General features: G+C 55.3%; 1 protein-coding gene across 1 annotated transcript in view; it reads left to right on the top strand.

Annotated features, from left to right (window-relative positions):
* Window positions 1-22604, top strand: part of C2CD2 (C2 calcium dependent domain containing 2) — a 57803-nt gene extending 35199 nt beyond the window's left edge. Inside the window, exons 7-14 of the mRNA XM_072739957.1 lie at window positions 546-651; window positions 3066-3130; window positions 5102-5226; window positions 5724-5898; window positions 6875-6988; window positions 9100-9227; window positions 10825-11149; window positions 18934-22604. Of these exons, the coding sequence (XP_072596058.1) occupies window positions 546-651; window positions 3066-3130; window positions 5102-5226; window positions 5724-5898; window positions 6875-6988; window positions 9100-9227; window positions 10825-11149; window positions 18934-19196 (1301 nt within the window). The 3' untranslated portion in view covers window positions 19197-22604. The remainder of the gene's footprint in view (window positions 1-545; window positions 652-3065; window positions 3131-5101; window positions 5227-5723; window positions 5899-6874; window positions 6989-9099; window positions 9228-10824; window positions 11150-18933) is intronic.
* Window positions 22605-24852: the final 2248 nt, after the last annotated feature.

Below are 24852 nucleotides of genomic sequence, written 5' to 3' on the forward strand. Positions count from 1 at the left end.
TTACTGGTTCCACGCTGTGTTCACAGCTCTCTGCCCTGGGACAAGCGTTGCCTTGAAGCAGAAACCACCGGGTACTAGTGAAACGTCCCATTACCCGGGTCAAAGATCCTTAAATCTCTGATTGAGCTGAGTCAGGTATAAAAACACATCCTTCGTGAGTAGGGAGATGGGGTCTCTGCAGGGTATCCCCAAATTTAGGGGTCACCCCGGAGGCCTTTCCTTTTGCAAGCAGGTAGTCTTGTTCCAAAGTGGGGGGTCATATCAGCTGTAGTAATGTTGCCCCTGGGAAGTGTCACCATCCAGGGCAGGAAGCAGGGGCGCTTGGGGCCCACCGTCCGGGCCAGTAGATATCCAGCTGGGGACAGGAAGCCTCAAACCCCAAGTGCAGTGCTTTGAGAGTTTGTCAGTGGCCAATGAAATCGAGAAAAGCCCCTCGGAAGGGGTGAGCCGAGGCGTCAGGCACGTAGGTCGGCCTGTCAGGTGCAAACCGTGTCTGCGTGCAATGCAGTTCTAAAGAATAGGAATGCCCCTTTGTGTGATTGCAGGCAACGTTAGGCCACAGTGTGTGGTCCGGCTGAACGATCCCGTTCAGAAGTTCAGCGCCCTCGCGAAAACCACGACCGAGCTCGCCTGGGAAGAAGAATTCACCTTGTGCGTACGGCCTGGTTGAGGGGCTTGCGTCCGCACAGCCGCACCTGCTCACGGCGGCCAGATCGTGAAATCCGTGTGTAGCGCTGCTAATACCCCACGCTTAAAAATATTTTTAAGAACTTTTTTGAAAAGGTGTCTTAGACGTCCCAGGTGGCTGTAGGTTGGGTATGGATTTCTCTCTGAAGGCAGCCCTGGGTACGGGTCCCCTCCTCGCCCGCGTCCTGCTGCAACCAGAGAGCGCTCTGGGCGGGCTCCCTTTGCTTCTGAAATACACGCCGCCTGGAGCTGAACGGAGGAGACTTTGGGTGGTTTCCAGAACGTGGCAGGGAGCAAAGGGAGGAGTAGGGCCTGCTGATAAGAAATGGTGTAGGAACCCTAAGTCATGGGGTAGGGAGCAGCCTCCCGCCAACACGTGCAGAAGCCAGGTCCATTCCGGAACGTCCGGGTGGCTTCGTGGGATCTATTAACAGCCCACGACGATCTCTCATGAGCTCATTGTGTTGTTAGATCGAAGGAGAAAACACACTTAGCTTGGTAACATGCCCAGAAGATCATCAGTGACCTTTCCTGTGCGATCCTAATGTTAAAAACTTAATTAGAATAAGATTTATGGCCACCTGTTTAATAAGCTTAAGGAAGTCATATATGAATGAGAAAGACCAGACGTCGTCCTGTTAAAGCTGAGAGACAGATACCCACTGTTTTGTTCTAGAAGTAAGGGTAATGCACTCGGATAAGAAAAGGAGGTCGTGTACAAATACAGGAAAGGAAGAGGCAAAACGAATTATTACCTGGAGGTGATACTATTGCCTATCTAGACTATTCGAGAAAATCAGCTGAAACGATCAGAAATAAAAATGGCTATAGGATAGAAGTAATAGTAGGAAGCTCATAGAAATAATATTTCAGTGAAGTGGCTGAGTCTAAAAATACAGAAACCAGTTGCTTTCTGATGCTCTAGCAACGAACAGTTGGAAAAAGTACTGGCGGCAGGTGTCCCGTGTATAAAATAAAGGGTTTTTAGGAATCATTAATGAAAATAGGAGCACTCTCCTGGAAAACTGGGAAAAGATGTCTGAGCTAGAAATATATTAAAGCAAGAATCGTAGATAGCCAGAAACTTCTGAGAAGTTGTTCGATCTCAGAAAAAAAAAATTTTTTTAAAGATTTATTTATTTATTCAGAGAGAGAGAGAGAGAGAGAGACACAGGCAGAGGGAGAAGCAGGCTCCATGCAGGGAGCCCGACCTGGGACTTGATCCCGGGTCCCCAGGATCACACCCTGGGCTGCAGGCGGTGTTAAACCGCTGCACCACCAGGGCTGCCCCAATCTCAGAAATAGTTAAAGAAAAACAAATGTAAACCAAAGAGCTTATATTTTTTTTTTCACCTTATGGATTGGTAAAGAATAGGCGAGTGAGGATGGGCTGGGGGAAGTGTAAATGGGAATAACCATTCTAGAAGTCCTCACTATGTATCCAAAAAAAAAAAAAAAAAAAAACCTCTTAAATGCACATACCTTTTGACTGGCATTTATAGTTTTCCTAAGGAAATAATCACACAGTGTGTACAAGGATGTTTACCGTAGCTTGTTTATGATTATAAAATGTTATAAACAATCAAGCCATTATTAAGGCCTGGTTATTTTTTAATTTTTTTTTAAAGATTTTTATTTGTTTATTCATGAGACAGAGAGAGAGAGAAAGGCAGAGACACAGGCAGAGGGAGAAGCAGGCTCCATGCGGGGAGCCCGATGTGGGACTCGATCCCAGGTTTTCAGGATCAGACCCTGGGCTGAAGGCGGTGCTAAACCGCTGAGCCACCCGGGCTGCCCTTAAGGCCTGGTTAATTAAGGATTTGGAAAATAAGATCTCCCAAGGCCAGGTAGTAGAGTACTAGATGCCTATTCAAAGTGGGGTTGCTCTGTAGCTTCTGACCTGGAAAGACGTCTGATATCTTACATGGAAAAAAAAAAAAAAAGGCCACAAAAGGGGAGAGAGGTATGTATCCTGTTCTATTTTTTGGTTTTAGAAAACTTACAGAGCTACGCTCTTTGATACAGTAAGTACTAGCCACACACGGCTCTTTAAATTTGAATTAATTAAAGCGAAACAAAATTGACTTCAGGCCCTCAGCACGGCCTCGTTTTGGGCTCTCAGTAGCCATCTGGGGCTGGCGGCCACCGTATTGGAGGGCGCCTGGATAGAACATTCTCTGTCATCAGTCAGAAAGGAGCAGAGAGTTCTAGGAGACCAGTAACCAGAGATTAACAGTAACTGGGGATAGCAAAGTGGTAGGTCCTCTTTACACTGACGGTGATTTGTGTTTCTTTCTATAATGAGAAAAAAAAAATACTGTTTTAAGAAATAATACAGCATTTGCAAGGATTCACAGGTCTTTTTTTCCTTTCCGCAGTGAGTTGAATGTCAAGTCGAAGGAGTTGTACCTGCAGATTTCAGGGGATGAGCGATCCTCAGAAGGTGGGTGTCAAGCAGGTGTGGAGGGGGCGGCCCTGCTCTTGGGGAGGGGTCATCAGGCCGCCCCGATGGGGCCTGGAGGAGCTGAGAAGCCCTGCCCTGAAACCACTCCGGTCTTTCCAAGGCAATGTTTGCTTGAAAGTCCATTTCAGTTATGAGCAAGGGGATACATTTTGGAAAAGAATATACATAACTGGGTTTTGCCTTTTTTTTAAAAAATAAATATCTAAAATTTTTTATTCAGCCGTTTTTGGCTTAGAGAAGTACTTCTCGACCTTCTTAGCCTTAATAAACCCGTTCTGTTGTCTTCCTAATTGGGGTAAAATGCGAATAACATAGAAGCTCCCATCTTAATCGTTTCTGAGTGTAAAATTCAGTGGCGTTGAGTACATCCACACCGTTGTGCAGCCATCAGCACCACCCACCTCCAGGACTTTTTCCTCTTGCCACGCTGAGACCCTGGTCTTGTGAAACACCAACTTCCCCATGCCCTCCTTCCCCCTGGCATCCCCACCCCATCCCCATCCTGCTCTTTCTCTCTGTGGATTTCAACTGGCTTTTCCTTGTAAAATAAGCCACAGCAGCTTACACTGGATGCATGCTTTAGAGACAAGAAAGCTACGGTTAAAGGTAAAATCACGAAAGTGAACATGGACCTGAATATATGCGTGTGTGTAAGTCAGGAGTTTCAGTATGTGTTAGGTTTTAAAAAATGCCCATAAACATACCAAAATTGGGAGAAGGGGGCCCGTTACCTGGCTTATCCTGCTGGGAGACCAAGCCATTTGGTTGTCTCCTAAAATTACAAAGACCCGGGAAAAAGCAATTCAAGCTTCTTGTTTATTTGCAAGAATTCTTCTTCTTCTTCTTCTTCTTCTTCTTCTTCTTCTTCTTCTTCTTCTTCTTCTTCTTCAAGATTTTAGGTTTTTAAAGATTTATTTATTTAGAGAGAGAGAGAGAAAGGGGCAGGAGAGGGAGAGAGAGAATCCTTAAGCAGACTCCCCACTGAGCACAGAGCCTAACCTCAGGACCCTGAGATCGTGACCTGAGCTGAAATCAAGAGTTGGCTGCTTAACCCACTGAGCCACCCAGGCGCCCCCTTATTAGCAAGAATTCTGAGCTAATTTCCTTGATTCCGTTGTCCCGGGATAAGGTCAGTGAGGTGTTCCTGAGATAAGAACTGACGTTCCAGGAGACGGCATGTGGTTTGAACCCAGGGTGGGCTCAGGGTTTGCCTGGAAAGAAGGCAAGTCCCAATCTGTTTCTGAGGCACCACACCTCTGGAGGCTCATTCCTGTACAACCCAATGGGATCTATGAAAATTTACATTAAAAAACCAAAAACAGAACAAAGAACAACCATATAGCCTTTACCCGGACTCCCACAGTTTTGACAGTTTGCTCCATTTGCTTTATTGTTTGTGCTCGCACTTAGTGGTTGCTCTTGATTTTGCTTGCTCGGTCTCCACATGTGCACATGCACACGTTCCAGTACGCGCACACACACACATACACACACACATGCTGGAGGGTAAACGTGTAAATGTCCGAGGGTATCAGGCCCTTTACCTTGCCTTTCTTAGGTGCATATTTCCTAAGAATAAGGATATTCTCTGGTATGTCCACAGTCCAGCTGTCTGCTTCCTGAATGTACATGCACGTTCCGTAACCTGCCACCGTGTTCCGCTTCATGGGTTGGCCCCACGTCCTTTATTTAGAGCAGTTACTTTCCCTCCCCCCCACAACATCAGATACCGCCTTCAGTCTCCTGTCTCTTATGCCTCCCTTGGTCTGGACCGTGTCCACGGCCTCTCTTTGTCTCTATGGTGTTCTGAGATGTCCCAAAACTGGAGGACGCTCAAGCAGACAGGATGTGCATTAGGAGGTTGTTCTGGTTGTGGTGGCGGCTCCCTCTGACCCCTGCTCCCGTGGAACCCCATGGAAATGTATCTTTACTTGTCTCCTATCGTTTTAGCTCTCTTGGCAATGACCACCATTCCTTTGGATTTATTCAAGAAGCAGCCCGCTGGGCCCCAGAGCTTTACACTGACCGGCGGGTCCTCCTTTGGCGGCTCGGTGTTGGGTTCGGTGACTGCGGAGGTACGGCATCCTTCTTTCCCGTGGCCAAGCTCCAGCTCGATGCACTTGAGATAAGGAACATCTTTATCTGTCAGTTACTTTGGATTCTTGCTTCAGCAGCAAACGAGAAAGCTCCTCACGTAAGAGGAGCCCTTGTGTCGTGCTGTGCATTTCTAGACCTGAATGGGACACGTCCTGCCCATGGTCGTGTTGAGTGGTCTGCTGTTTGGAGAACTTTCCACGATGGCCGTGTCACGTGGGCCTAACCCACGAAGGCCCACTTGGTTTCGTTTGATGCTGTAGCCTTTGGGCCTGTCACTGGGCGGGGAGTGACGGGGATTGATGGTGGGTCTTGTCACCCCCCCTCGGTTCTGGGGAAACCAACCCAGATTAACTACGAGATGGTTACCGTACCGAGGGACGCCGATTGAAGCAGAGGTTACGGCCGGGGAGGGCGGTGTGCCGTGCCAGGGCTTGGTCTGCGCGCTGTACGAGGTGCGTAACTACCTTCTCTGCAGTTTTCTTACGTAGAACCCGGCGAAGCAAAATCCTGGCAGACGCCTTCACCTGCTCCCGCTGCCAAGGTAGAAAAAGACCGCACGGTGATGCCGTGTGGGACTGTGGTCACTACTGTCACTGCCGTGAAAACCAAGCCTCGCTTCGACGCCGGGAGGGCGTCCCCGCTGAGCTCTGGTGAGAGCAGCCCCTGCAGACTCCAGCCCCCCGGCCCCGTGAGCACCTTGCCTGTCTAGACAGCGGGATGCCGTAGTGAGTGTTGTTCAGACAGTCTCGTGGCACAGACAGCCGGGCAGCGGGCAAAACTTCTTAGCTTTTTGTGTTCTAGGCAGTTACCTTTCTATGCTGTCGAATAAATACACGGCATGCCGAAGCAGGGTTCGACCCGGTAGTGTGCGCTGAAGCTGAAAAATGTAGATGCTAGAGGAGAAATATTTAGTTAAATGAACTCCCCTATTACATTTATGTGGGGACAACCCATGTCACGTAAGGGGTCAGTGCAGGTTCTTAGGAAGGTTTGATGTGCAGTCATTTTATTCTTTATTTTTATGAATTTTTAAAAAAGATTTGATTTATTTATTCATGAGACAGAGAGGTGCAGAGACACAGGCAGAGGGAGAAGTAGGCTCCATGCAGGGAGCCCGATGGGGGACTCGATCCTGGGACCCCGGGTCACGCTCTGAGCCAAAGGCACATGCTCAACCCCTGAGCCCCCCAGGTACCCCGTGTGCAGTCATTTTAGATCTAGCTGAATTCTTACCTGTCCCCCCAGCCTCTGCCCCAGAGACAGCTTCTGTACAAGTGTAGGGCTTACTATTTTATTTATATTATGTTTCTGCTTGTAGATAGATACGTGTATTATCTTCCCAGAATAGATTGCCTGGTACCATTCCTGAATACAAAACGGGAGAAAATGAAATTCTGGCCTAATTAAAATCTTTCTGAAATTTTACTTAACCCCAGGTTCCCATGATCCTTTTTGGGTACTTGGCCCCCACCCCCACCCCCCCAAAAGATGAGATATCCAAAGGTTTGCCCTCGCCTTTTCCAGCTGCATAGATGGGGTTGCATGAGAGGTGTGATTTCACCTTCCCGGGAACTGTAGGTTCAGGCGGCTTTTGGGGCCATTGTGACCTGGATTTCCTCCCGGCAGAGTCTCCCCTGAAGACGCCTGTCAAAGTGAAGGTCATCGAGAAGGACATCTCTGTCCAAGCCATCTCCTGCCACGGCGCTCCCGTCAGCAAGACGTTTTCGTCTTCGGACACAGGTAACGGGGCGTATGTTCACCGCTCCCCTCCCTCTGGGCTCTCCTCCCGACTTTCTCGGCTGCCCAGGGGTCAGCATTTCCTTTTTGGAGTTTGAGGGGAGCTTTTTTGAGTAATGAGAGCAGAACTAGAAGGAGAAAGGGGGAATGGGAGCCAGGTAGAGACCAGGGGTGGTGGTAAGTTTTAGCAGATGCTTTCACAAAAGACACATAAAAACCCAGTTTATACCTCAGGTTATAAAAGAAATTTCTTTTTTTAAAGATTTTATTTATTTATTCATGAGAGACCCAGAGAGAGAGGCAGACACACAGGCAGAGGGAGAAGCAGGCTCCCTGCGGGGAGCCTGATGCGGGACTCGATCCTGGACGCCCCCAGGATCATGCCCTGAGCCGAAGGTGGATGTTCAACCGCTGAGCCACCCAGGTGCCCCCCACGTTATAAAACATTGGGGCATGATTTTTCTCCTGCTCCATATACCAGTGCTATGAATATCATAAATAAGCAGGACTCCGGGGTGTGATCCTAAAGGCGGCTTCGTTCGTGCCTCCCACGAGGTCTCCCCCAGAGCTCTGCTTGCACATTTCCCATTTTTACGGTCGCTCCCAGGGAACACGTGTCTTTGGAGAGATGAGTCCCTGCCTCCCTAAATCAGAGCACAATCTAAATTTGGGGATTACGTTTTCTCCCTTTGCTCGGGTGTGACCTGCCGCCAGAAGTGGCGGGTGGCTCCTCCTTTCGGGCTCACCCTCTCCCTGTCCCCTCAGCCCCGTTTCTGATCTCGCCAGTGTCAAGGACGGGACCAGGAGGAGAGGATGGTGGGGTGGTGGGTGGAGCGGGGAGCTGGAAGCTGTCACTTGACAGGTGCTGTCTTAGGACGACTTCGTACTCGCTCAGCCTGGTGATGGCGACACTGCTTCTCCCCGTGGGAGTGGTCAGGGTTCTCTGGAAACCGCAGGGCTCCCTCAACTGCAGCTTCCTGGGTGCAGGTCGTGTCCCTCCTCTGGCTGGCGTTCCTGCTCGCTTTACCTGCCCCTGGCAGGCGCCCCGTGGCCTTGGACTGCAGGGGCACCTTCACTTGAACCCTTTATTTTTTTACTTTTTATTTTATTTATTTATTTATTTATTCATGAGAGACAGAGAGAGAGAGGCAGAGACATAGGCAGGGGGAGAAGCAGGCTCCATGCAGGGAGCCCGATGTGGGACTTGATCCCGGGACCCTGGGATCACACACTGAGCCGAAGGCAGGTGCTTAACCGCTGAGCCACCCGGGCATCAAAACCGAGAAGGGAGACGCTCCTGTTAACCCCCTGCCCCACTGAGAGCATCGTGGTTTGGCTGTGCCTCGGCAGGAGCTCCCGCGGTGACGTCACAGGCATCAGCTTGGGGTCACAGACCCGGTGTGGCACCTTGGCCATGCTGTGCCCCCTGACCTTCCCCGTGACTCAGATGGGGATAAACAGGGCACCCGCCTCCTAGGGCCTGGGGAGGGCTGCACGCGGCGGTATGCCCGCGGCCCTTTGCACGGCACCTGCCGGGGGTTGAGCCTCCCTGAGATGTTGGCCAGCTGTGCGGCACTGACAATGGGAAGGAGCCGCCTTCGTGACCTGGCTTCTCTGAACACATCGTGTTGGGCCGCCATCGGGACGGAAAAGCAATAACCTCATTGCTCTCCGGAGTTCGAACTCTTGTAGAAGGTCAGGGGCCTTTTTGCTTGTTGGCCTACCTGCTTCGGTTGTTTGTCATCAACTCTATGGAGGTTGATGGAGATGAAGGAGATGTCGGCATATAGGAAAGTGCAGAAACCCAGGTATACATCCGTGAGCGCATGGAACCATCCAGAAGCAGCGGCAGACCAGGGGTGGTCTGTGAGCCAGAGCTGGCCCTGTTCCCGTTCGTACATCTCATCAGGGCCCACCCTCGTCCCGCAGGCCCACGAAGCTTGACCCACTCGCTCTCTGGCCCTTGACGGAAGAGATTTGCACACCCCCCACCCCCACCCCGGGCGGCCACCCCCGGCTGGGGATGGTTCCCATCAGCCCTGGAGGTCCCCGGGGTGGGGTGCGGGGGGGTGTGCAGCGTGTGCGGCGAGCTCAGCGCCCCCTTCCTCCCGCAGAGCTGCTGGTGCTCAATGGCTCGGACCCCGTGGCGGAAGTCGCCATCCGCCAGCTCAGCGAGTCCTCAAAGCTGAAGGTCAAGTCGCCGCGCAAGAAGAGCACCATCATCATATCAGGGATCTCCAAGGTACGGCCCTGCGTCCCGGGGGGCCGGGTCCTCCCGAGCCCTGGTGACGCCCCGACAGCTCCCTGCAAAGGGCAGGTGCCGTTTGCCCGCCCGGCACGCGGGTCGCCACGACATTGTGCTTGTGTGGCCCACCCCGTCCGGGAGGACGCTTGCAGGCTTCTGGCCGGGGTGCTCTGGCTGTTGAGGGGCTGCGGAAATCACACGGGGGGAGGCCGTGCAAAGGGAGGGACTGGCGTGACGCAAGGTTCCCATTGGGGGATGGAACACCCTCTCGCACGTCGACCGTGGGGCGCTTTCCCTTTCCACGCTACGCGTTTCCAGACCCTTTTAGTTGTTCTTGCAGTGGAGGCCTGTGCCTCTTGCAGTCAGAGACGTGACGCGTGGATTGTTTTAAGACGTCCCCTTCTCTTGTTCTGCGATGTGGGTGCAGAGCCCGTGGTGGGTGCACGCGGGCCAGGCTGCCAGAGAGGCCGGCCCCTAGGGCCCAGGGGCCACATGCTGGTCCCTTAACTGGTGTGATTCCCATTTCAGAATGAAAGAGGAGGATGCCAGCAAGGGATGTCACTGTGGGGGGTGAGGAGGTGACGACTTTCTCAACACAGGGCAGGCTGGTTCTTGGAGGCTGTGGGAGGGGAGCAGCATGTAGCTCATGCCTCGGTGGGGCACGGGGGGGGCAGGAGGGGCCAGAGGCGTTGCGTGGTGTTGCCATGGTAGCCAGGTTCCCGGTGGCCGAAGCTCTGGTCCCGGCAGACCTGCGGCCAGGTGCTGCCCCTGCACGTCCGGCGGCGGCCAGCAGGGCGGCGACGGCATGGGGTGGGGTCCCTGACCGCGTCCTCTCTGCCTTCTCTAGGGCTGTATCTTGGAGTCACTAGGAACCCGAGGACCTTTTCATTTCATGCATCCAACCCACCACGGTGCCTGTTTTACACGTGCTCAGGTCGCCCCGTCTTGAGTCTGTGGGCGCTCAGCCAGCCAAGTGCCATTGGCAGGAAGCAGACCCCCCTGGGAATGGGGTGGGGGCCCCTTGTGGTCACTTTCCACCCCCCCCACCCCAGCCAGCCAGCTGCCGGGCCAAGGGTAGCACCCGCACAGAGAGGTCACACGCAGGATTTTAGGCCACAGCACGCACGCCTGCAGAAAGCAAACTCCCGTAGCAAGGGCTGTTGAAAGTGTTAAAAGTGAACTGAACCTGTAGCCCGTTCTCTGTCCCCCCCGTGCCCACCCGCCCGAGCGCCGTCCGCCACTTAGAAGGAAGTCTCGCCCTCCCTGCCGGGCGCCCCTGCTGGGGAAGGGTGTTTGCAGGGAGGGGGTGTCTCGCCCCTCCACCTGTGAACTCAGGCGTCCCTGGCAGCCAGGGAGGGGGCCCCGACCCTCCGCCCTGAGGGTAGGTGATGGGGGAGACCGGCACGGGCTGCCTGTCAGTCCCTTTGAGAAACGGCTGTGCCTCTTTGGAAAACCGTGAACTGGCGTCTTCCGATGCTTTGGAATCGTCAGGGTGTTGGCACAGAGCCTTCCAGGCTTTTCCACACCCGCTCCTCCTCCCGCGTGTCCTTGCCACCATCTCTCATGCTGACTTTTTTCTCTCGTCCTGGGACAGACCTCACTATCTCAGGACAATGCTGCTGCCATGATGCTGGACTACTCGGCCTCCCTGGACAGCGCCCGCCAGGAGGACACCCCGTCCTTTCTGGGCGCAGCTGCAGCCTCTGCGCCACCCGAGGAGGAAGAGGCCTCGGCTCCGCTGGCCCCAGAGCCCCAGGAGCCCCAGGAGCCCCAGGAGAGCGAGCTGGACTCCTGGGACTTGGACAAGGAGTCACAGGCGTCAGCGTGGGGCAGCCAGGCCCCACTGGACCCTGATGGGGACGAGCTGTCTGAGAGCTCCCTGAGCGTGTCGGAGCCAGGCGCCACCAAGAAGCATAAAGGTACCTGCGCCCCCGCCCCCCGCGCGCCGGCCCACCCCATAGCTCTCCTGTCTTGCCAGGGTCTAAGCTAACGTTAGCTCCCATCACCTGCTTTCCTGCCCTGCTCCTCTGCACACCCACCTCCCCCAGCACCTCGCCCCAGCCAGCGCACACACTCGTGGGGCAGGGTCGGGCCCCCCTGGAGCCAGCGGGCAGGGGGGCAGTTTGAGGTCATGCCCAGAGCACCCCTTCTTCCCTGCTCCACCCCTGCTCCAGGAATAGAACTCTCCAGAACATTTGGGGGGGGGGTCACCGAGCAGCATATGACACCCATGCTGGGGCCCAAGAGACTCCGCACAAAACCCGCAGAGACCGGGCCTCCCCGAGCCGTGGAGATCGGCACCTCTGCTCCTTCTGCCTCAGTCTTCCCTCCACCCCAAACCTGGCCAGACCTCAGCGCGCAGACCCGCCGGGGCCCCAGGGCAGAGAAGTTCCCCCAGAAAATGAACCGATTAGCTTAGTATGTGTGTGGTGAGGAGTAGTCGCGTCGTCGGGACCATCCCTTGTTTTCCGTTAGCGCCGAGTCGGTGCCTTAAGTTTGTGGATTTTGTCAACGCGCGCAGTTGTCCTTGGTGCTTTGGCATGACCGGGACCTAAAGACGCGTTCTGCGGGAATGCAGTCTGGGGGCTCGAGGTCAGTTCTAGAGCGGGGGGCGGGGGGGCGTCAAGCCTCCTGCACCTCAGCTCCTCCACGAGCGAGGATGCGCCCACCTCCAGGCAGGGACCCGGAGATCCCAGTGCAGAGACAGGATGGGAAACGGAATGCAGGCGCCTGACCCCAGCTGGGAGTCGTGGGTGCAGCTCAGTGCTAAGTCCTCAGCCCCCCCCCTCCGCCCCCCTCCCCTGTCCCCCGAGAACGCAGACTTTAGGAGACCTCAGCACTCAGTCCTGAGGTCGGGAGCCTTGGTAGGCTGCCCTCCTGCTCTGCTCCTGCCGCCACAGCCCAGTGGTTCTGGAACTGGGTGATTGTGTCCCCCCCCCACGCCCCCCAGGGGACCCTGCCAGTGTCCTAGGACAGCTTCAGCTGCCACAGCTGGGGGCTGGGGTGCTGCTGGCAGCAGGCAGTAGAGGCCGGGGTGCAGCTCACCGGCCCGCAGTGTGCCACACGGTGGCCCATGGCCCGTGGCCCCATAGCTGAGGGCCCTGCTGTAGGGGCCTGCCCTCATCCCCGTCCCCCCTTCCCTGTCAGCTTCATGTGTGTCCCCATGAACCACACCCTTGCGGAAGCAGAGGAGGCACAGATGGGGACCCGCTGGAAGCCAGGAGGAGGAAAGAGGAAGGGAGAGGGCACGATCTCCAGGCCGCGTGATGGAGATGGGACCTTGGGACCCGTCTGCCTGCTGGCCCCGGCCCGGGGGACTCCCTCGCTCCCGTTCAGAAGGCGCAGCCCGGGTGATGGGAAAGGCGGCCTGGCTGTGGGTCCACAGGGCGCCCCCCGCCCCCAGTCTCAGGGCCAGCACCGCCCCAGGGAGCTCCCCCAGCCGCATGGAAGGCAGTGTGTGCGCTGGGCAGGGTAGAAGACGGGGTGCAGGGCGGCGTGCCCCCTCCTCTCCCTTCCTCCTCCCGATGGCCAACAGTCCGCTGCCTCTTCTCATGAACCCCAGCCCCCTCCCCCACACCCGCCCTCCTGCGTTCACTCTGAGAGGCCCTGCCTCGCCGACCCCAAATCCATCCAGAGAGCACCCTTCCCTCGTCTGTTGCTTCCTCTGCTTTTCCTTCCGGAGAGTTCTTTCCCATGGGCGTCCATCCTTGCTGTGCCATGGCCACGCTTCTCCTTTCCCGAACGGGACCCTTCCAAAAGGGCACTCTTGGGGACCGAGGTGCTGACAGGTGCACTGGGGCCGCCTCCAGGTGTGCTGGGGCACAGGGACCGCGCTGGACGTCCACCCCGATGGCACCACTGCACAGACCGAGAATTTTTTTCTTTTTAAGATTTTATTATTTATTCATGAAAGACAGAGAGAGAGGCAGAGTCACAGGCAGAGGGAGAAGCAGGCTCCATGCAGGGAGCCCAACGCGGGACTCGATCCCGGGTCTCCAGGATCATGCCCTGGGCTGAAGGCAGGTGCCAAACCGCTGGGCCATCGGGGCTGCCCCAGACCGAGAATTCATAAAGGGGCGTATCCGGCAGTGTTTTCAAACTTGCTTCCCCCTTCCAGTGTTTTCTGAGCGATTTGGACACTGCGTCTCCACGAGATGTTGTCGGAACCTCAGACGATGATGTGTTATGGGGGCCAGAGGGTAAATGTGCTCCAGCAACAGTTCTACACTGGGGATCAAGGGAGCGCGCTCTCGTTTTTAGACCGAAGCTCTTTTTTGGCTCCAGAACCACCCACCTGCACCTGGCGTCCCAGCAGGGAGTTTGCACGGGTCCCCAAGACTGCCCGCGTGGTTACCGTTCTCCTGGGGTTTCGCTGGTTGGAAATGCTGCAGCCAATGCAGGAAATCTATTCCCCAGATTCGGGTTTATTTTTAGCTTCACCGAGGGTCCGCATGGTTGCCGGGCAACGGGAACGTACTCCACGTGACCGTGTGCTCCGAGATGGTTAGGACGGCAAGGTCTGTGTTAGGTGTACTTTACGTTGGTAAGAACAAAAATAATGATGGAGACTTTGCAAAATATTAAAAAGTAAAAAATAAACAAAAAAACCCCCAAAACCCAGAACTAAAACCCCGACCCCCAAGCCTTGCCAGGTGTCCTGCCCCGTAACCTCCCGTGCGCGCCAGGTGTGATGCTTCGGGACTCACTGTCTGTCATTCTTGTTTTGCTCCTGCATGTTTTGCTTTTGACCTCTGACCTCTTCCTTCTCGCCATCGTGCTCATTCCCTTTAGCTTAAGAGGATCGCTATGCCAACCAGAATTAATTGCCTACACAGTAAGTCATTTCTGTCTTCTTATTTTTTCTTCCCCCCCCCCCCCAAAATCGAGTACAGCCTTGTCCTGAGCGAAGCCTGTTCCGTTACAACAGGAAGCTGGTCCCCCTTCCCTTCCTCTCCTGTCGCTTCCCAGCTCGACCGGCCCATGGTGTCCGTTTTCCTGGCGTTTCTCCTTAGACGTGTGCCAGGCGGGTTAGTGCAGCACCTTCGCCCGACCAGGGGGTGCAGGGGTGCTGCCCCCCAGCTCAGGGGACACATGCCCTGCACGCCGCCCCGTGCATACACCCGCTTCCCTTAGCCGTGCTCTGGTTCTACCAAGTACTCACTTTTGCAGACGGGCTCGCTGTGGTTTAGCTGAGTTCACAAGCTGTTCGAGGGCAGCAACCTCCGATGTGCGAGGGGACTTTTGCTCCTTCCTCCCTACCTCTCAGAGGCTGAGATGGATTCTCCGGTGAGCCACTCACGTCTGTTAGACAAAGGAGGATAAATTTGCAAATACTTGCTGTGTCAAAGCTCTAATTTGGAATAATTATTTTTGAATCTCTCCCTATTTGTTTAACCTTTGGCCCATTTCTGATTTTTTTTTTTTTTAACCTTGCTAGAACCAGGGAAGGATGTTTGTTTGTTGTTTTTTTTTTTTTTTCCCTCTTCTCCATCCCCCCATGTAAGATTTTGGCTACTTGTTTCAAATTTCATATATCTCCTCTCCAGATTTTACCTTAAGGAGTCTTTAAGATTGCGGGCGAGGTCTGAGTCTCGCTCCTGCCTGTTGGAGTGGCTGGACGTGGTCTGGAATAAAGGAGCTGAGCTTTATAAAGCCCACACCGCTCCAGCTCCTCTTGCTCAGGCCGCGCAAACTTCCCTATCAGCAGAGGTGACCGATTCTGGGGGCCCAGAGGCAACGAGGATGTACAAAACTGTTGGTTATTGCCTTAGCCAGGGTCCTCCAGGGAAACAGAACCAAGGGGTGCTCAGGCGATTATGGGGTCTGATGGTCTGAAGTGTGCGGGGTGGGCCGGAGGCTGAATTTCTTCCCCCGGAGGGAGGGAGCCCTTTGCGTTGGCTCTTCGGGCGTCCAGCTGATGGGCCGAAGCCCATGCACATCATCCAGGTAGCGCGCTCTAGCCCGGGAGAGCCGGATGCAGGTGTTAACCACCTGCCGAGTGCCTTCCCGTGGCACAGGAGCGTTTGACCGAATCGCTGGGCGCACCGGCCACATTGACACAGAACAGAAGGCAGAGCAGCACAGTCTCGGGGCGAGAAAGCTCCAGATGCTGTCACTCCCCAGCTGACGGGCGAGCGTGCTTGCCTGTCCGTCCTCCGCGGGGTGGTGGAGTCAACGTCACCCCTGGGGCCTTGCTCTTCTGGCACTATTTACCCCAAAGGGAACTGTGCTTCGTGCCCAAGTTTAAACAGACCTTAACGTTTTTATTTAGAAAACCGAGAGTGGATGACCTCCGTTTATGCTCGTCATTCTTCACGTTCGATGGGTCTGGCACGGGCTGGCGTCACTAAAGCAGCCTGTCCTACACTCGCTACCAGTGTGCCTCTCGAGATTTATGTCGTTCCGTGAAGCCGGTCCACGTCCGTGTGGCGGTGCAGGGCTGGGCTCTGTGACGCCTCTGAGAGCTGAGGCCCACCACACTCCCGGGAGGCCTCCCTGGTGACCGCCCACGGACACCTGCTGGCCACTTGTCTGGGGTGGGACCCATCCCCTGCCGGCTCACACAGCATCCCTCAGGTGTCCAGGGGAGCCAGGCGTGGGAGCATAGGCCTTCTGCCCTGGCACCCACATTGGAGCAGAGCGCATCACTGCCAGGGATCTGATATCCGTCAGGGGCCTCTGGGGGATGTACACGGGGCTCCAGCCTATAGATTTTAAGATCTATAAGATCTATATAAGGTCTATTTAAGATCTATAAGATTTTAAGATTTTGCAAACCTCGGCCCCTCCTTTCCCACGACCCCTCCATCCCAGGCGGTCCCTGTATATGCTGTGACAAGTCATGTCAAGTTAGGGGAATGCCAGGCTTGGTGAATCTCTCCAGCGACGTTGGGATGATGGGTACCCGGGGGGACACAGGACGTCATCTGCTTCTGGTTTGGACGCTGAACAGTCAGGTTTCACAAAACAGCAGCCCTGTTCTGAGAGCCTCAGTGGGGATGGAAGCACAGAATACAGCCCGTGACCGGCCCCATCCATGTGGGGTGCAGGAGCAGACCTTAGCTTGTGGGACAGACCACAGCTGGCAGGATGGTCTCAATCAGTGTGGTACACAGCTCTTTCCACTTCACTGATTTAACTCACAGGCTGCAAGTCCCTGATGGTTCCTCTGAATCTGAATATGGCAAGAATTTGAATTTTAGTCATTTTAAAGTCAATTTCATTTAGAGTTTTTTTTAAATTTTTAATTAAAGAGAGCATGCATGCTAGTCAGTGGGGAGGGGCAGGGAGAGAGGGAGAGAGACTCTCCAGCACACGCCCTGCTGAGCATGGAGCCCGACGCAGGGCTCGATCCCACGACCTTGAGATCACGACCTGAGCCGAAACCAAGAGTCAGACACTTAACTGGCTGAGCTACCCAGGCGCCCCAAGTGCGGTTGCTTGCTTGCAAACATGCAGATTCCCTTTTTAGAGAATTTTGAGCACAGCCACCTCCTGCCTCTCTCTGTGCTCTGGCTTCCCTCTGAATCTGGTGCAAGCCCATGCTTCTCAACAGCCAGCTGCTGAGCCCCGCAGGGCGGGCTGGTCTGCCCCGTTGCATACCACCTTGTGCTGGAAACAGACGGTCTCCCAGCTCTGGAGGCCAGAAGGTCGAGGTCAAGGTGTGGGCAGGGCTGGTTCCTCCTGCCGGCGAGGATGGAGGATCTGCTCCATGCTCTCCCCAGGTTTCTGGTGTTTGCCGGCATCCTTGACTTTCCTTGGCTTGTAAAAGCGTGACCCCCCCATATAAGAACACGGTCATATTGGTGCAGCGCCTGCCCTAATTCAAGGTAGATGAATCACCTCAGTGAAGACCCTGTCTGTAAAGTAAGGTCACATTCTGAGCTACTGGGGCTCAGGACCCCAACGTAGGAATTCTGGAGGGGCACGATCCAACCCACACCCCACCCCTGCTCACACCGCAGACCCCAGACCCACTCTTGGTGCAGGGCCACCTGGTATGTGGTCTTCCAGGACAGCACCTGTTCCTGCTGGGCTTCCAGGTCCTGGAGCCTCCAGCTGACCCGGGGATAGGCCGGTCTGCCCCCCTCGGGCTTCTAGCCCCCTGGGGACACTGGGGCATGGGGTCAGAGCACCTCAGGTTAACCAAATAGACCCTGCCTTCCTCTCCTCTGTTCTAGTGAGAACCCACATTTATCTGCCCTTCAGGGACCCCAAGCTTAACCTAAAGCCGGTTCCTGTAGATCAGAAACACCTCCTCGGCCCCGGTGACCTGAGGTGGCCTTCAGGCTGAGACCCCTCACTGTGCCCAGGGCATCCATCCGCCGGGAACTTAGCTGGTGGGTCCCGCTGCATCCAGCCCCCTGGCCAGACTGCACAGTCAAATCCAGCTGTTAGTGGTGATGGGCGTCGTCATAGGCCGCATCTCATGGGGACTTGAACAGCTCCGGGAATGGTCAGGGCCCCCAGAAGTGGCACAGCAGCCCCGTGGCCAGAGCAGAGCCACCTACACGTTTACACTCCCCTTCCCGCTGTCCTGGAGACCCCGGCACACGGCCTCTCCGCACGAGCTAACCGTACACGTATCCTCATGATTCTTCAGAATAGGCTATTTGATTATATCCAAAGAGAAAATTAAAAAAAAAAAAAAAAAAAGGATCTTTTCAGCAGCATTGACCAGATGATAGTCAGCCTCTGCCTCGGGGCTCGAGCTCTGCTCTGCAGCTGAGCCTGGACAGAACACGTGAGAAGTTCATCCTCCGTGCCCCGTCCAGTGAGCAGCCTCTTAAAATCATGGGGTGTGCTGCTTTTCAGTTTTTTTAAAATATTTTATTTATTCATGAGAGACACAGAGAGAGGCAGAGACACAGGCAGTGGGAGAAGCAGGCTGGATGCAGGGAGCCCGATGCGGGACTCGATCCCAGGACCCCGGGGTCACGCCCTGAGCTGAAGGCAGACGCTCGACCACTGAGCCACCCGGGTGCCCCTGCTTTTCAGTGTTGATTGTTCAGAGGTACACAGACAGGGCTGGGCCCAATCCCGCCACCGTCAGCAGGCGTTTTGTGCGGAAGAGCCAGCAGATGCTCTTCGTTATCCCCTCTGAATAAACACGATGGCTCCTGTGTAGATCCTGGCTCCTGAAGTATTTGTTGGCCTTATGGTGACGATAAGGAATTGTCAAATAGCCATAAAGCTCCTCACCCAGATGGTCAGACTTCCTTCTTCCAAAGCCCGCAGCACCCCCACGCAAACGTAACGACCTCCAGGCTGGCTGGAAAGGCCCCCAGACCCTGCTGGGGTGTTAAGAGCACGACCGTCTTTCCTGGGGCACAGAGCCCTTCAGCGTTTCTGCCCTTTCCAAAGAAGGGGTGTGGGTGCGGGGGCGGTGGGGGACCCGAGGTGGGGACAGTCTGTTGCCATCTGCCTCGACTAGGAAGTCAGCCATAGAGCTCTCTGCCCAGGGATGCTCTCCAGCTCTCTGCGTCTCAGGCAAAGTCTTGTCCTTTTGAAAACTCCGGTGTGTGGTGTCCGGGCCCAATTCCCCCCGCTTTTGCCCGTGGGCAGGGTGACAGCACAGTGAAGTAAGAAACTGCTCTTGGCAGAGGCCCCCAAACTTCCCCGGGTCTTTTTGCCTTGGCCTCACGGTCCCGGGGTTTTCCTCCGCGGCCCACCTGACCAGCCCCCCTGTACTTTCCTCTTGCAGGAGGCATTTTAAGGAAAGGCGCGAAGCTGTTCTTCCGCCGGCGGCATCAGCAGAAGGACCCTGGCATGAGCCAGTCGCACAATGACCTCGTGTTCCTGCAGCAGCCGGAGGGAGCCCGGAGGAAGGGGGTGACGCTCACCAGGATCCTGAACAGGAAGCTGCTCTCCAGGCACAGAAGCAAGAGCGCCGTGAACGGGGCCCCGGTGGACCACGAGGCCGGCGGCCTGCTGCACCCGGACGCTGGAAGGCGCGGGCCCACCTAGCCGCCCGCCGGCCCGCCGGCCCTAGCTGGGGTTCCCCCGACAAGTTCATCTCCTAGAGGGGAATGAGAACCTGAGTCTCGGGCCAGGAGGTTCCCCCCAGAGAAAACTGACAAAGGCCGCTTTGCCACCCGATGCCAAAGGAGACCCGAAGGCGCTGCCCCGTGGGCTGTGCTCACATCTCAGAGCTCAAGTCAAATGTTAGAAAAAGATTTACGTTATGAACTAAAGAACATCCCGTGACGGACTGCGATGGGGGAGGTTTGGGGGACTCGATGGGACCCACCCAGCGCTCGGACACCTGTTACCGTGGGTCCAGGCCTGGACCGTGTCGCAAGGCGGGGGTGGGTGTCCCTCTGTGCTGTCGCTGTGAACGCAATGGGTGGGTCACCTGTCCTCACCGGCTGCTCGGAATAGGGGTGCAGCTGGCTCTGAGTACAGAGAGGTGGGACACAGACAGGATTTGGGGTCGATGGAGAAATTATGGTGGTAACGGAGACGGTGTGACTGAGGTAGGACGATGGTTGCCTTCGACATTAGCCATATAACTTGAAACCGTATGCAAACACTAAATCTATGCTGTGCACACTACGCGGAGCGCTCCGTACGTTTGCTTTGAGCCTGTTTGCAAGTGGGAGCTCTGTCACTTCCTCTGTGCTTTTTACATTTTTCTCTACAGCATCAGAAGCGCCTCATGATCCCAGTGGAGCCATCGACACGGGGCTTTTTCCCCCCCACCCCCCGCTGGCATACTCAAGTGTGCAGGGGGCCTCCCGAGTACAGCTAGGAGCAGTAAGTGACAGCCCAGCACGGCGACCATGCACACGCACGCACACACACGCACACATGGGTTTTCTTTAGGACACGGCTGGTTTGCCAAACGTTGCAAGCGGCCAAAACAAAGTACACTGAGGACAAAAGAGAAAATTAGCGGAGGTCTGGAGGTCTCAGGTACGAGGTGTGAGCCTTAGGGATGGGCCAAGCTTTGCATCACACTCCTTTAGGGGGGCTCTTGAGAATTCTGCTGTAGACAGGGCTTGACACGTCTTGGGGTGTCCTTGCCTTGCTTGCCCGCGGGGACAGGAAAAAGAAAAACGTGGCCCGCTGCATGCCCATCCGCGTGCCCTTCACACCACGTGCCTGGTCCGCCCGCCTCTCCGTGTGTGCCCGTGCCGCCCGGAGGCCCCGCCTCGAGGGCCGTGGTCATTCGTGTGAAAAGTTTTGATGCTTTACCAAGATTCACTTTTTTCCAGGAAGATTTGAAAGCCCGTTATGAAGCCTGACTTCTATCACGGACACGGAATCCGGGGAGCTCCTTCCCACAAGCGTGTTTGTCGACCCTTAAATTATCTATTTCGGGGGCCGTGGAGCCACTGCCAAACAAAAACCTTCGTGCAAACAGAACCCCCCATTACCACCCCCAGAACCCTACCATTACCATGTGATGGTAATTCCTTAAAAACGGGTTTTTACGGTGGACGTCCTGAGTTTCGTCCGTGTGACACTGCACCGGGCATTCCGACATCTAATAACCACGTCAGTCCCTGCGGGTTCGTAGTCACTACTAGTCTTTTTTTGGAACACATCTGGTCACTCCTGTTTTACCGGGAGGATTGCTGCCCTTGGGACACTGGAGAATTAATTCTAAGGGGACGTGGGGCGTCAGAATTTCAGGCACCTGAGCAGGACTAATTCTCAGCACAGTCTTTTGCTTGACTGTGACATTTGGATCAACTCGATTTATTCAATGTGATGATATCAGGGTTTTACTTGGGAGCTCTCGCTCTCAAAAAAAAAAAAAAAAAATCATAATGTCTCCGCCATTCCCATTTCCGACGGGCCCGTGAGCCTTTTGCTCCCTGCTGGGTGCTTTGGTCAAGGGCTGTTGCTGTCTCAATTTCCCGATGACCTGAGGCCTCGTCCGGTCCCGTGCAAGCGGCAGGTGGGCTGAGCGTCCCGCGTGTGAGAGCCGGAGGGCGTCAAGATCATGTTTCTGTGCATCTGTCAGGCACACGTCGGCAGCTCCGTACCGGAGCTTTGCGTAGGATCCCAGAGCCCCTCCTCAAGATGCACACACACGTTTTCTCCATCTGGGGGCCTTTTCTGAAGTCAGCGGACAGGGACGTAGCAGGGAGCTCACGAGCCGAGCATGAAGGGTGCGTGCACGCGGCACCAAGAGACCACGGGCCTGCGGATCCTGCGAGTGCCGCCCTCCTGGCCGTTGACCCCGACCGGTGCCTGCGCGGTGGGGGTCTCCGTGGCAAGGACACGTCACGATCCACCAGATGCCACGCACGCCAGCCTGCAGATCACCTCGTTCCCTTGCCTTTCCCTGCGTGTGAGTGGCTGCGGGGCTTTTTTTGTTTCGCCGTCACGATACTTTTGCAGGGCGGTGTTGCAAAGTGAGGTCTCCCGAACGCTCATAGGAGCGTGTGTCTGGCGGCTGGGACCGGGCCTCACGTGGGCGGTTGCGAGCTCTGTGTTCAAGGACATGCCTGGATTCTTTGCAGAGAAAGTTGAGGGAGCTTCAAGGGTGTGTGTGTGTCATTAATGTAGCAATAAAAGCACTGATCTCCTTGTCCCTCCTTGTCCCGTTGGAAACCCGCTGTGAAGAAGGAGGTTTAGGCAGAGCACTTTATTTAAATCAACTCTCAAGCGTAAGCTGCAAGCCGGCCCTTGATCCCACCCCCCCATAGCTCCTTGCCCACCAGTCACGAATTTGGTGCCTGTTTAGGGTTTTGATGGGTTTTACCAGCTGCGTCTATAGAAGAGAGTTGCAGATTTTCTTCTCCAGCAGAAAGTGACAACTTATGTCGCTGCCACCAGTTGCAGGGCTTTTCCCGGGAATAGGCCCACAGCTCCCGGTCTTGACAGCTCAGAGCACAGGCTGGGGGCCGCTGGGTGCGACGCGGGTCTCGCATGGGCGTGGGCTCGGTGCCAGGCCCTCTGTCCGCTGCCCTGCACCTGCTCAGGCCCCACTACCAAAGTGGCACAGACACACTGGCGCCGCTGTGTTCTTGCAAGGCAAACTCAGGTCCCCTCCGGGCCCTTCCTTTCAGCATCCCTGTTGTACGTGGGAGGGGGCATCAGGAAAACCTCGACCCGCTCAGGTCACCTGGCTTCCCACTGATGGATTAGCCTTGTAGGGTTTCCCTCCCTTCCCTTCCTTCCCTCCCAATGTCACCTCAAAGCTACGTTTTTTTGTTTTTTTTTTTAATGAAAGGAAGGGTTTCCCGGGTACATGGGCAGGTCTGGCGTGACGATCAGGTGTGGTGACGAACGTGCCGGACAGCGATCATATTGCTTGGTAGCACTTTAAACACAGATCCCGCTCCTATACCAAACTGTGGAAGATGTGGCCGCCACGGGAACGGTCTTTGAAAGAAATAAACGTGCACGTGGAACACGAAACACCGAGTTGTGTCTGCTGAGCCCCGGGGTCCTGGGTCACCTTCCGTCTGCTGCGTGAGGCTCGGCGGCCCAGGTGCCACCTATGTGGCCGCTGCTGCTTGCTTCGTTCCTGGCAGAGGCCCTTCCTATCATTTTCCCGACTCGACGCTGGCATTCTGTCGCAGGGCTGGGAAAGTCAACGTTTCTGGTGACCCCTGGGGTCATGGTTTGGTGGGTGCTACCCGCCAGCGTCTGCGTGGCCCGGGTCCTCCAGTGGTGCAAGCTGGCACAAGGCGACTCTGCATGGTCCCCAGGCACCTTGTGACGAGCTCTCTCCCCGTGGTCCATGCCCGCCCCGTGTGGAGCAGGCTCCTGTGTGGGGCAGGTGTCACAGCAGCACAGGGCTCGCGGTGGCTCCTGGGGGGGACGGGGCAGCTGGCTCTGGAGCTGGGCACGGCCAGGCGGATGGACAGGTCCTGCACAAACCCTGCAGGCATCTCAGCTCCTTCCCGGGGGTCCGTGTCTCTGCTTCTCCCTCCTCCCTCTCTGAGCCCAGGCACTACAGCAGTTGTGGAAGTGGTGATCTGTGGCCCAATCTGCGCGGAGGCCACAGGAGACCATCTGGGCTCGCTGCAAAGCCAGCCTTGTCCCAATTTATCAGCTTTCTTAACCGGATCTCCTGCCTGTCACCTCGAGGCACACACTGTACTCTTACCAACCCCATCCGCACTGTCCGTATTTTTTTGTTTTTTATTTTAGAGCAAGAAGAGAGAAAGTGCATTGAGTGGGGGGAAGTGGCAGAGGGAGGGAGAGAGAAAATCTGAAGCAGGCTGCACGCCCTGTGAGAAGCCCGACGTGGGGCTCGAGCTCACAATCCCAAGATTGACCTGAGCAGAAAACAAGAGTTGGACGCCCAACCCCCGGAGCCCCCCAGGTGGCCCTCACTGCAAATGGTCACCCCTCGTCCCCAGCACGTGCCGCTCCCCGTCCGATGACCTAACCAAACACAAGCCCACCGTTTCCAGGAAGTAGCTCCGGCCACCACGGACGGACGGCCCAGAGCACAGGGCGCTTCTTTCAATCCCTGTCACTTGCCTCCGTATCTGTCCCTCTCACGCTGGCTCCTAGGCAGGCGGTGCATCCATCCCTCGGGCTTGGGACAGTGGGCACGTAGTGACCGGTATCAGCTGACAGCCCTAGAGGAACACATCTGGGAAGTTCGCTCATGTCCGCTTTTCCCCACTCATCGGAGCCCGGGGTCGGGGGACAGAGCCCGCCGTGGTGGGGATGCCTGTGACACAACCGCACTATCGTTTACCTTGCTCACCCCTACAAATAGAGTCGATGTCAGTGCATCGTGCGTAGAAAAGGCAGGATGCTCACCAGGGAGGTCTGGATCCCAGGATGGATGACTCAGCACAGTGTCCTCACTGAAGGGGAAGATGCCAGACCAGACCCTCCTCCCACGGTGCCCTAGAAGCACCAATTTCACACACTGCCCCCTGCGCCCCCTGCTCCAACTGCCACTGGCACAATGCAAATCGTACCACACCGTCCCCCTGCCTGTGCCAAGCATTCAAAACTATTGATTATACGGATATCAATATTTATAAAGTGGGATGCTTAGGTGCCTTGGGCTACTTGGTATTTTATACAAAAGCTACATAAAGATTGTCACAGGGATGGTCGCGAATGCGAACTGAGCACTTAACTGTGCCAGAATTTTTTTCAGAGTTTTACATCTACTGACTCATACATTCTTCAAAATAATCCCATGATGGGGACGCCCGGGTGGCTCAGTGGTTGAGCATCTGCCTTTGGCTCAGGTCGTGATCCCAGAGTCCCGGGATCAAGTCCCACACTGGGCTCTTTGCATGGACCCTGCTTCTCCCTCTGCCTGTGTCTCTGCCTCTCTCTCTCTCTCATGAATAAATAAAATCTAAAAAAAAAAAAGAACATAAAATAATCCCATGAGATGAGGAAGCTGAGGCACACAGAGGTGAAGTAACTTGCCCAAGATTACACAGTGGGTAAGTAGCACAACCAGAATTGACCCCAGGCTGCCCTGCTGGAGAATCCCTGCTCCGAGCCACGGGCCTCTGGTACCTTGCATCAAACGGAGAGACCAGGACATCATCTTTTCTAAACTTTCAGCCCCCCATTATGGGGGAGAATCCTGTTATAAAGCGAGATGCAATGCTTTGCACATTTTGAGAATTAAATTATTTGTTGCTCGGATCTATCTGGACAAGAAAAATTAGCCAGATCA

This window comes from Vulpes vulpes, chromosome 15 (genome assembly GCF_048418805.1).
Source record: "Vulpes vulpes isolate BD-2025 chromosome 15, VulVul3, whole genome shotgun sequence".
NCBI classification, from domain to species: Eukaryota; Metazoa; Chordata; class Mammalia; order Carnivora; family Canidae; genus Vulpes; species Vulpes vulpes.